The sequence below is a fragment of the Cygnus atratus genome, chromosome 5, assembly GCF_013377495.2.
Source record: "Cygnus atratus isolate AKBS03 ecotype Queensland, Australia chromosome 5, CAtr_DNAZoo_HiC_assembly, whole genome shotgun sequence".
NCBI classification, from domain to species: Eukaryota; Metazoa; Chordata; class Aves; order Anseriformes; family Anatidae; genus Cygnus; species Cygnus atratus.
Window position 1 is genome coordinate 48,724,535 of NC_066366.1, and position 13,144 is coordinate 48,737,678.

Sequence of the window (13,144 nt, forward strand, 5' to 3'; positions counted from 1 at the left end):
CTTTTCACCAAGCATAGCTGACTGCAGCAACGTGCAATCTGGAAGCACTTCAGAAACAAATACAGAACATCCCTCAATTTGAATTTTCAATTAGGAGACCTCTACAGCACAGTCTGTCTTCAAAAAAGCTAGCTAAATGTTAAGTAATTTAGGTAATTTATTGTATATAATTAAGTGAATAAGGTATACAGGTTACATAATTTACACAGCTTGGCAACTGAAAATGAGACGATAATCTTGTAATATTTAAAATTCCCTTGCATTGCAAATAAACACAAATTTTAGGATTAGGCAGCTCTAGACCCATGAAGAAGTGTCATGATCTTCAAAAACTTTCTCTAACTACAGTATGCTGTGATTTTCTGAAGCTTAACCAGGATTTGACTACAATGGCAGCTGCCAGTACTTTACTCAAGGATCACGTTACTTATGCAGTTATCTAATGACAGGCATCTAAAATAGAAAACTGCAGTCAACTGTATACCAAAATGAAACGCTATAAAAAAGTTACACACGTTTTGTACCATCACACATAGCATAACACTGAATATATTACACATAAAGTAAGAGTATAAAATAATTATTGAAAAAAAACAATTCCGACATAGATTCTAGTTTCTGAATGCAGCACTTTTATAAACAATGTGTATGTTACACTGAAGAAAGGAACTTATGCCTGAATCCATTAATGGTTTTACCGTGCGCTGCATATTCAACGTAACATTTTTTGTACCACCACCAGTTGAAAATTTGAAGCTAATACTATATGCAATATGCTCCATACGTAAAGACTCCATTTCAGATTCAACGAATTACACTGACTGAGCGAGATGGTATAAAAACTCTCTGGTGAGAGTTTGGGCGTCAAAAGAGCTTATGTTTTTTCTTTTTATATACATGTTGGACCAGAAAAATGCTAAACATCAGAGAAAAAGTAAGCGCAAACTGTACAGTCAATTACTGCTTAGTATGTCAGAATTCACACAAACTTCAGAGGCGCGCTAAAGTAAATACCTAGTCTGTAACAATGAAGTCAACCTATGCCTGTTCAAAATTACCTTAGTTGTAATAGCTGCCATCTGAGATGTGCTTTTAGAAACCGATCCTGGAGACCCAGGCGACCCTGGAGATCCAGGAGAACCTGGGGATCCAGGCAGATTACTTGCAGATGACTGACTGGTAAGGTTGGATTTTGTCCCACTGGAAAAGGAAAGCTTGAAACTTGGGCTCTGACGACCCGAAAGGTTAGTTTTCAGAAGAACTTCCTTCTCTTCACTCTCTTTTACTGCAGACAAAAAAATAAAAACCAAAACCAATGCAACATTACTGAACGAAACATTTAACGACAAACCATTTTGCTGTGTGGGAAAATGCTTAATACTTTATGCACAACTTGAAAAAGAGAGTGATAATAGATTTTTTTTTCATACTTCTATACCACACCTAGCAGTTGTTGTCACTGGCCAGGACTGAACACTCTTATCCTACCGGTGACATCACCTGAACATTTATATAGAAAATGTTAAATCATAAACCTGAAATAAGACAAAGGAAAACCTAATAATCAGCTAAGATCATCATTTAAATTCTTTAAGAAATAAACACTTTTGCATCATTGTGCTTTTACAAACAACAGAACTTGTTCACTAGCTCAGAGTCAGAATTTCAAAATCTATGAACTTGAGGATAAACATATAAAAATCCTTTGTTGCAGTAGGACTAAAGAATAGCAGTTAGGCTTTTGCGTAAGCCATAAGGCATTATTTTTCTCATCACTTACATTTTTTCCTCTCCATGAATTTACTTATAGGGTCCATAATATCTTCATCATTCTTAGTTTTGTCAGAAGGGGGCACCACTGCCTCTCCATCTTCCATATCGTCCTCATCAGTATTAAACCACATTTCCTCCTCATCTTCCAGGGTTCTTGCATCCCTTCTGTATCTGTGGTTTCTCAAAATGGAGCGCATGCTGCAGAACAGTAAGTTTTAAAACTTTTGATTAAAAAACCAACTCATACGATTAACAAAACTTCTACTTAACATTTACACTGACAGCTTACAGATATAAATATTGTAGAGCAATAAAAATACCAGCATCTTTAATAGAGCAAACCATTCTTAAGTGTGCCTTTTTCTTTGTACTTTCAGTGCAAATAACATTAAAAACTTTTCTTTCTGAAGCACCAAATAACGCACAGAATGTGCTAATAGCACATTCAAACTTTATCTGTACAAAGTTCTGCAGATTACTAGCAGCACTGTTAAATGTTACTTTAATAAATGTCACTTAAGTGTTGTATTCAGGCTTGGTATAATAGCTTACACTCATAAATAAAAAGTTGTAAAGAGAAGTTTAGAAGCTACAGACTTTTTTCTAATAATATTGCATAGCCCATCAGCATTTGGGGTCCAATGTGTTTAAAAAATAGGTATGTTAAAAGGATAGCCATCTCTTCCTCCCACATCCACAATTTTTGGTCAGTATCAGTATTTTTCATTCTTAAGGGACTTAGATACAAAGTGTTATCTTTCCCTCTTCATTTAATTGATTTATTATTAGCTTTGGTCTACCTTCACCCCAACCTTCCTTTTCTCTTACAGAAGCAGCAGAATGCTAAATGTATTTTTAAAAATAAATCTAATTCTGAATAATTCCTTTGCCAACACTATCATCTGGACCTATATAAACAGTGCATCATTTAAAAATGCATTTAAATGAAAGTTTTGTTCCTAGTGGAAAACTGTTACTTAAGTGGCAGTTATCCGAATAATTCTGTGGCCCACGTCAACACAAATTTTGGCCTCCCTGACTGAACTATTCAATTGTTAAAATGTGTAAGCAGATTATTGTTATTTTTGCATTTTTATTACTTCTGTTTATTTCACTTAGGACATGAACTGTGACAGGGCTTGCACAGCCACTTTATAAGATGTAGGAAGAAGAGAAAAACGGCCTGGTTGAGGTGTAACCTTCTTGAAGCTGTAGTTTTCTGCTGGACACGCTAATGTGGCACAACGATACACGATCACTTAATTCAATTTAAACCAAGTAAACACTCTAATGTTTTACTTCTTACAGTAGATTGAAATTACTGAAGGAAGCGACTGGGGGTTCTTTCCAACACATGCATTAAAGTAAGAATCCTGGGTTTGAATTTCACAGCTGCTTAAACGATAAGCTTAGCTGACACAAGTCAGAATAATAATGTCACCTGTAAAAAAAATTACTATTCAAACCTGCAGATCCTGCACGTACTCTTGAAAGAGCTTCAACATTTAAAAACTAATCTACGATTATACTCGCATTTTAATTTGAAGAAATATGATGGTAGGAATTCAAACAAGTTAAAAGTCTGAAATTTCAAGATGTCCTAGTAATGACTAATTGGGTATAATTTTAACATGCCTTCAAACTAATTCATGACAACAAAATAAGAACAGATCTTGCTAACAATTCTGAAAAGTAACTCATCTGCTCACATGAGGTCCGTTTTGTTTGAATGGAACTGTACATGTAAGTAATACCATTTGCAAAACATAAATTGAGTATAAAATCCTAAACTTTGTATTTTTACAAACCCTACTCTTTTAACCTTGGGTGACTGTGTACTAAGGAAGGAAAGTTTTGCTCTGGCAAACGGAAGGAATGATTCAAGTGTGACATCACATTGGTTTTTATCTCGTCAGCAACTCTAACAGTGAAAAAAATTATCCTCTGAATATTTCTTTGTGTATTTTATTTCTCAGTCATTGTGGTAGCACTTATAAAAGTACCTATTCCCATAACTAACTAAAATAAGAAATCTAACATGAATTTTTGAAGGAAAAATCTACACAATGATTCTTGACAGAACAATGTTCCAAATCAAATAAAGGGAACCTGTTATTTAGGCAAATGAACTTCAGATACCGGTAAGGCTTCCACCCTCATTACAACAGTACGCGTAAGTTTAGGATATAAAAACTCATCGCTATTACTGGGGTCCAGGAAGGGAACGGGGGAACAATAACACTTAAGCAAATACGTTAGCTGAAAGCTGATCACAAGTTTGAAGCAATACATCAGGAAATAACACTATTAATCAATTAAATTCAACAATAGTTGAGATGTAACCAAGAGTATAAATCATTTACATTTCCTGCTATCACACAAAAATCCACCAGTATTCCCCCCCAAAAAATAATAAGGGAATTGAGTGCCTGTTACCTGTCAAGTTTTGGATTATCTTGTCTTTCCCTTTGTTGCTCAAATCGTAGTTTCAGTCCTTTGAATGTCTGCACATAATCTACATCTTCCAGTGCTTTCCAGTAATTTTCAATTACATGAGCTGTTAATGATTTTATATCTTCCTGTAGGAATGAAAAACCATAAAGTGACTTATTTTTGTTCAAGTGAATTTACGTCTTAATACAATATAAAAAGTAACTGAGACATTATTTTCAAAACATTCCACAGAAAACATCATAATAATTAGCTTACGTAAAAATAAGCATATGCAAAAAACTACACTACAGGCGTAGTTAAAAACCTAGAGCTTCAAATATGATTAGAGAAGCAGGTATAATAGTAGTAATTTTCTAGCAATACATGCTTCAAAATATATGAATAGAATCTAAAACCCTGATAGAAAATGATATCAAAACCAATTCTGCAAACTATTTTCCACTGCAACTCATAAATGTTTGTATATTGAGAGAGTAACTGATACCTGTTGTAACCAATAAAGTAAAAAAATATATGTTCACAAGATACAGACTTAGCATTCACAATGTTTCTTTGCTGCAAATGAATTACTTAGGCAAAAATAATTATTCAATGCATTTGTTTAGGATGAGAACAAGGAAAATATTTTTCATCAGAAACTAACAGCAAGTTTTTTCTTTGTGGGCACACAGTGCCTGTCAAGGTCCTTTACAGAAACCTGCCACCTTGCTTTTTTCAATTGTTTGTTATTATTTCATATATATATATATATATATATATATATATATATCTTCATATATGAATTATTTCAATTGATTGTTACAGCTGCCCAGAGCCACTCCTAAGGGTTAAACCTAGCACAGGTCTGCATACTGGTGCAGGAAAATTGCTCTTGTATGTGGGATGGCGTTTGTAGTGCTGCACAGCCACTGGAAAATACTGCAGAATAAACACCTGAATTACCATTTACTAAGAACAAGCAAAGCAACGTAAATCTTAAATACACTGATTATTTTCTTTTTTGACTGCATGCTCAAAGGTCAACTCTTTTGAATGGTAATCTATCAGTAATAATAAAAGCACTTTTTAAAAAAAAAATTATTTGCTCTCCTTAAAAATAAACCTAGAGGAAATAAAATTGACAGTGATTTACAGATAGCTAGGAGTACTCTGGAAATGCAACCTGAGTATCGATGTGATAAGGAGGACAAGAAAATAAAAGATGACTTATTTTCCCACAGAATGAACTACAGAATTAGTATGCAATCCCGAAGAGCACTGAAAGACCACAGCACCAAATTCAGGACCAGGTAAACAGACCAACCTTTTTCATAGCTTCAAAAACATTTTAAATGGTTTTTAAATGCAAAGAGGAAAGAGGACATCAGCACTGAAGGTGTCAAGAAGTGACAAAGCCTCATTCTTCCCCCACCCACTTACTCCACCGTGACTGTCTGCGCTTGCTTGCCCCCACTTATCACATTTGCAGTTTGTACAGTATCTTGTCAGAATCTGGATGAAGACAACAGTAAGGAAAGAGTACTGTGCAGACAGCCAAACTGGCCTGAATGTTTTAAGAGACTCCCCATGGAAAGGACTTTGTAGCACTCCATTAATAAAAATCAAAAAAGGCATATCTCTTTCTGATGTTTCCAAATTCTTTAGAATTGACATTACAGAGCATAACTATATTTGATGTTTTCATAGTAGTGGCTTCAAATGACATTCCTATCTTAACATGCCCATCCAATCTGCATGCTGAAACCTGAGCAGGGCTGCTTTTACACATCTGTGTACTGAGAATACACTGAGTATTACGTGAATTTGATTCTGAAGTCATGATACGGCTTGAACATAAGAAAGAACAAATATGTAACACTGAAAATACAAAAGAAAGTTCATTTAAATACAGTGTCAGATGGTCATATCATTATGAGAGCATAATTCAGGGCACAAACAAAGTCTACTTGAGCTACAAGATGAATTACTACATTAATTATCTTCAGCATAACAGTACTTACCACTCTGATAAACTCAAACATCTCTATTATGGCAGAGTTCATCAAATTATAACGGGAACCATTATTTAGAAATGCTTTGACCACAGGTTCAAACAAAAAACTTTTCATTATGTAACGGTTGTAGAATTCATCCTTTAGTCCAATTATCTTTCTCTTGAAACGAAGGGCACCTGAAACAGAAATGTTATTAAAAGCTATGCTTTTAACATTAATAAATTTAATGAAAAAAAAAATTTACTTGGTATCAGGGAAATTTGCAATCTCAGTACTTTTGTAGCACTACATTATTAGGATCAGGTTTTACATTCAGATATTCTCTGCTTTACAACAGTCTTAACCATACTGCTGAACATTACTTGTCCATTTTATTATACAGAAATCCTCCACTGTGATTCTTCAAGTCAAACCCCCTCTGTTCATTGCTGAAGTAATATACTACTGTTTAACTATATTACCACTAACATAAAGGTGTAGTTTTGATTTTTGAAATGACTTAATGCAAAGGTGAAATATTTTCTCAAGTGTACTTGGTAAATTCGCTTATCATTGCTATTACTCAAATATAAATTTGACTGCATTTAAGTAAGTTCTGTTTGATTAGGATATAAAGTATCTCATTTTAAAATCTGTAAACAAGATCTTCATACACACAGTAAACCAAAGATTTAATTCACATCCCGTTTAAAGCTCTTTCTGAAATCCTAAAGCACACACGAATGAGTATGTGAATATCCGTACATAAATACTATTAAGAGTATAATCTTGCTGGAAGGCAGTACATTCTGGTTAGCAATCAGGTGCATGTGAAACACGACTACGAGAAGATTCCAAAACCAATGCTCAGGTGATTCAGTTACAAAATGAAAAAGTACTTCTTACTGTATAGTACTCTCAGTCAACTTAAGACTTTGTTTTGCACGTGCACAACTGAATCTTGGAAAAATCTTTCTGACCTCCAGAATTAAGCCACACTCCTTTGCTTTTACTGTGCTGAACATAGTCAGGAAACTATGAGCGTTTCAAAAGCAACACGCTGAACAAACATATTGTTTAAAGCAGTCACCTAACTGTATCTTTAATTAAATACCTCTTATGATTTCTACTCAAAAAACATCAAAACTTACAACGGTTCTCTTAGGATATTCAACAATATTTTCAGTTCATCTCCATATTAAAGTTAAGAAAACTCCTTGTGCTTTTTAGAAAAGACATTCATAAATGGAAACTTATTTACTAATTCTAACTGACATCTATAAATCTATACGGGAAACACAGAGGATAACAGTAGAAATTCTGTATTCAGTTACAAAACATCTCATCTGTGAAGTTTTCTTCCAGCAGAACGAAGATACGCAACAATTCACATTCACAAAATACTACTTTGTTCTTTAGTGTTCGAACTTACACAAGGCCAAGAAAGCGTGCTTTGAGGCCATGAGAACAAGTACCCTTCGCAAGATGTCTTTGTTAATAATGTAGTTCTTTATGTGGTAAGTATGGTGTTCTACGCAGAAAGTTAGCAATTCCAGTATTAATGCCAAGAGCTGGGCTGTCTGAAAATCATCTATAATAAAACCAAAACAAAAACAATTAAACATAACCAGAATATTGCCTTCAGAAGCTAACTTCAAATATCCAACTGCAGTCTGGTAAACATTTACAAATTCTTGTGTTTTCCCCACAGATAGTTTAGGGAATATGATAGAGAGTATGTTTCGTCTTTAGAATAGAAATTGAACAAGCCTGTTACGGATCGGATATTTTATATTTGTACACCTACAGCAGGAAACCCTCTTAACTGCAGAAACAACTACATTTTGTCTGTCTTAAATCAGTGTCTAAAGATTCAGAGTACAGAACTTTACACTAACACAAGGTTAGGTCAGCTTTATGTGACCAAATCTCATTATGTTCACATGTCTACAGACATACAATAAAATTTTGCCCTATACACAGTCCCTTGACTAAGTTTACACTAAAAAAAGTTATCCATTACACCTTTTAACAAAAGTAGCATTGAAGGGAAATATCTCAGACTCTTTTAATACTTCTAGGACAAAGTCATATCAGTATATAGAAAAAAGTAGCTCAAATTCTGCTTTTAAGTAGACAGAAACAATAAATCAAACACATCAGATTTAATCTTTTTTAAAAGGCAGTACTACCTTTTAAAGGATACTGCCAGATTGTTGACCACTAAAGAACACAATTATTTTTACATAGAGATTTATTATTTTAAATCTCACCTCAAAACCATCTTGAAGCAAGCTGAGATACATCAGATCAATTTAACTAAGTCTTTGGAAATCTAAATTAATTTAACTAAGTCTTTGGAAATCTATACAGTTAATTAAGAAGTTTATGGCACATGTCTCTTTAATGTATGTACCACCTTTTACATCCATTTTGGATGTGCTTTAATGTCAATACACGGTATTGCTGCTAATAGCAAGAAAGTACAGTTACTTCGTTACTGAGCTTTGCTGTCCTACTCTGATCTAGAAACAATACCCTTAAATTCAGCAAAGCATTTTGACCCACACCTTTCTCAGGGTTGCTTCTGGATCCTCTCTAGTAAATCCTGACTTTAAATCACCTACACGTTTTTAAGTCTCTGTCACAGAACAGCCCCATGAGTTACTCAAGATGATACAAATGTTTAAATATTTTGCTGAAGTTAAAGCTGCAGCAAGTGCGGTTCACTTCTTAAACTGGATCTCTTTGCTGAATTTTATATTTATAAATTATTCAAACAACTAATTCATAATTCAGTATTTTATTTTGAATTATATATCATAATCTCAGGTTCTCTTAGAAGACAAAAAAATATCCTCTGACAGTTACTCTGTTCTAAACATCAACAGCCTGTCTAAATTCAACAGCCCTTGCTGTGTCCAACATCCAGAGCGGTGTTACCTTTGCTAGGCTTGTCCTCTGTAGTATTGGCCAATAAAGGGGCTGTCAGAACATGCATACAGTGTTTGTAGAAGAAACCCAAGAACTCTGTCTTTTCTGTTTTCTGGAGAATTAAAAAAAAACACATTACAAGTTACATGCATGTTACATATCACCAAATGCTGTAAAAACCCAACTGTAATTGTATTTGAAGGCATTTACTTACATTGGCAGTGGCAAGCATATTTTCTGGATCAACTAAGGTACGAAGCAAACCCATGAGTAGCACTGCCCCTCCAAGTTCTGGATCCGTGTCACAAATCATGTGTTCTATAATGAGGTTAATGAGTAGTATATCCTAACGGGGGAAAAAAAAAAAGATAAATTTCAATGCCACTCCCCACAAAAGAAGAAAAAGCCTAAGAGAAGCAAGTTAACTTTACATTCCAGCGACACATTCTGGGCAGTTGTTCAACAGTAAGAAGGCAAGCAGCGAAGAGGAATCTTTCTAAGCAACTAAAATGGTTCTGAAATTAAGAATCTTTAAAATTTAGTTGGAAGAAAAACTCCAGAAAGAAAAAGTAGAGAGCCAGATACTCAACAGTCTCAAACTTCAATTGATTTCTTGAAGTGTTTTCAGGGTATGCAAGTTTAGATATGTATCTCCCCCCCTTAGAATACATACCAGTGTTTTATTTCCACGAACATGCAACAGTAAATTTTGCTCTGCTATTGAACTCGATGAGATTATTTTCACCTAAAAATAACCCCAACATGTGCTTGCAGAAAACAAGAATAACATGTAAAAATAGAAAATAATATTTACATTTAGGAATCCCTACACTAAAGTTGCTGGGTTACCGCTGTCCCTCATAAAAGAGGACAGTCATCCAACGCAAGTGGCTGGAACCAACAGCCCTATTCCCTCTATGTCAGCTGTACTTGCAGCATGTAAGGTCCCAGCTGCCCCCTTCTTCGTCTTCCAGCATAGAAGTAGCAGCACGAGTAGTTTCCTGTCCTCAGCCATGTTTTTGGCAGATAAAAGAAAACATATTAACTATGTCCTCTATAGAAAAGGAAGCACAACGTTTTTTCTCCCTTGATTGCTACTTTGAACTACCTTTCTTACTAATAGTTGTGCGCTAGAGTTCTGTATTAATGAGTTACTGAGGATCTCCAGGAAATGCAAACCTCTGTTAAGAAAAGAAAAAAAGAAAAAAGTGTCCAGAAACACTTAGGATCATATCTCTACTTCCAATGTGTGTGACAGTAAACTGAACACACCAGGTTTCTTATATGTGAATTAAAACACATGTCCAGGCTAAGATCAAGACTTAATTTTACATTTTGCATTTTAAGGAGGACATCAATCAAAAGTATTTTGTTTTCCTTGTATGGCTGCTAATGATAACCAAAACAGTGGTTTACAATAACCTGTTTTACTTTACACACAATGGAACGAAAATATATAAAGAGGAAAACACTCATCTCTCTTGACTAACAGGACTTCTAAAAATGTGGTAGTTCACTGGTCTGTAATCATATGACTAGATTCCATATTTCTTCAGAACAAGGGTTCACCTCATTAATAGAGTTGTATGTAAGAGCAGTAATTTCAGAAAACAGCAATACACACATTTCTGGGGACCCGTTACTTACATCGTCATTCTGCTGCGCTTCCTGCATGACAAACTCTCGTACCATGGATGGGTTGTATTCAACCAAATATGAGAATATATCAGTGGCTGCACTTCGTACTTGTGCATCATCCATACCCTGGAAAGTCAAATACAGATTTTTTTTCCTTAAAATACACGTTTCAAAGGAATGAAAAATCAGAAATCACATAGCTTTTAATTCCTATTTACAAGAAGTCGTACTTAACTATTGCTTAAACTGTATTCCAAAACTGATTTGACTCTAATCTCTTTCCTGTACAAAGCTACTGGAGAGAATACATTTTATGGCTCTTCTGTCTGTTGGTTTATTTCCCTACCTTCTTACTTAGTTGTACACCAAGGAGCACATAAAGATGGGAGCGTGAATTAAAAAACAAAAATATAAGAATGCCAGGGCACTTACCAATGTCATATTGTAATTGCCTTTAAAGTTTAAAAAAAAATAATTTTTGAATGTCCTGAAGCTCAAGATAAGACAAGTCAAATGAAGCAAACACTTAAGAAGCCCATGTGACTGATGTTTTTGCATACTTACTTTTTAAAAAACCTCTCTGGAGATAAATAAAATTGTTATCACAAAGAAAGTTGAGCTGACTTACCAATATGACTTCTAGTGCTGGCAGTATGCCCATATTTGACAAGGTTTTGAAAAACGCATCTCTGTTTTGAGGTTGCAATGTTTGAGAGAATGCACAGAACTCTTTCAGAAAATTTACCTGAAATAGAGAAACACCACACTAGTTAGTAATTAAAATAACGATATAGGTGTCACTTTGTAGTAACTGTCCCTTTCGTGTATATTTTACAGATTTCTTACCAATTCCTGTCTCTTCTCCTCATCTGTGGCTTCATCTGTTAGTTGTGCAAACAAGTCTGTCAGAAATTTTTCATCTTCCTACAAAGGCAAAACAATACCATTTGTTTATTTGACAATATCAAAAGGCATCCAAGTGTAAAACAAAGTTCTTCTAAACCATGCCTCCTGCAGTTAAAAGAGAACACACAGTTGCATACTGTATTTAATCACACCAGCATGAACTTTCTAATTCATTTTTCAAACAAATCAGTATCAGTCTTGTTTCTCTTTTCTCTGCCAATTTCATTCCGAGTTATGATGTATCTCGGGTAGCCTTTCGGCTGACCTCTTTCTGTCTTCTACTGCCATCCTCATCATTTTGCCTATGATTCTCTAATTCCCTCCCCCGTTGTAAAACATCTCTCTCGCTAAACCACACTACAATACCATTGCTTCAAATGTTGATGTATTTTGATACGCATGATACTCAGCCCTACACACATTTGTTCAACTTTTTAACATCAGAGATCTTTGCAGCAGAACTACACCAAGGACATGATGAAGCTGCCTAACAGCAGGAACAAGGTGAGACTTTCCCCAGTGTTGTGAAAAGGGTAAATTCTGAAAACCTAAACAAAGTAACTGTTCCTAATGTATACAGCATTCACTGGGCATTCTGGCTGGCAACTATCAAAATCCATTCAGTTCAGTTAATTTTCATGCTGCTGTAGTTTAGCAAAACCACAAACAGCATCCAGCGCATTACAGACGTGTATCTTTAGAACAGAACAAGCAGCAATACTTAGCTTCTCATCATCTTTACAGTCTTAGCTAGAAGATTAATAAAACAGAAATGAACCTTCCCCTATCCTTTCCCCAATATTGTAATGTAATAGAGACCACCTGCTTGAAAAAGATGCCTTCACATGAGGTCCTAATGGATTTATTTTAAAAGCCGCCAGAATGTTGAGCTGTTTCTTATGAAGTCAGTAATGCCGCACGCTGTTTTGTCCATCCCAAAACCACAGTGCTAGAAACTCAAGTTGCCTTGCTTACTTTTACATAGCATAATGCAGAATCGTGGAAGTACTTACGTACATCCAATAAACTTTCTTATATTGCAAATTTTCTAGGTACCTCATCCAGGCAGCCTTGCAGAGAAAACGAGTACCTCAGTTCCGATGGCACACCATGCTAATGCAGCTCTAACGCCTTCAAACCCAGCCCAGGATCCCTGCATGGCACTGCACAGCACAGATAAACCCAGAATAGGCTGGCACGAGCCGCTACCCTACAAGGCATTTCACCACACTCTGTGGCAAAACCTATATTTAGGGTATGCCACGTGTTTCCTCTTGTTTTGATGCTGTGCTTTTCTTCTAATGGGACCCAACAGTCTAGTGACAATGTGCAAAGAATGATTCCTGGACGTAATTTCAGGTGCTAGCACTGTGACTACTTCAAAAGCAGATGAAAAAGAGATAGAAAAGGCCTCATCTGAAGTTTATTGAGAAGATCACTCTAGAAGGTCACCCTAGAAAACTAAA

General features: G+C 35.2%; 1 protein-coding gene across 1 annotated transcript in view; it reads right to left on the bottom strand.

Moving 5' to 3' along the window:
• The window catches only part of PPP4R3A (protein phosphatase 4 regulatory subunit 3A), a 42,075-nt gene that overhangs the window by 1,188 nt on the left and 27,743 nt on the right, over positions 1 to 13,144 (bottom strand). Inside the window, exons 5-14 of the mRNA XM_035539519.2 lie at positions 11,619 to 11,696; positions 11,401 to 11,517; positions 10,782 to 10,898; positions 9,349 to 9,480; positions 9,144 to 9,246; positions 7,633 to 7,791; positions 6,228 to 6,397; positions 4,210 to 4,352; positions 1,781 to 1,971; positions 1,059 to 1,285 (exon numbers count right to left, since the gene is read on the bottom strand). Of these exons, the coding sequence (XP_035395412.1) occupies positions 1,059 to 1,285; positions 1,781 to 1,971; positions 4,210 to 4,352; positions 6,228 to 6,397; positions 7,633 to 7,791; positions 9,144 to 9,246; positions 9,349 to 9,480; positions 10,782 to 10,898; positions 11,401 to 11,517; positions 11,619 to 11,696 (1,437 nt within the window). The remainder of the gene's footprint in view (positions 1 to 1,058; positions 1,286 to 1,780; positions 1,972 to 4,209; positions 4,353 to 6,227; positions 6,398 to 7,632; positions 7,792 to 9,143; positions 9,247 to 9,348; positions 9,481 to 10,781; positions 10,899 to 11,400; positions 11,518 to 11,618; positions 11,697 to 13,144) is intronic.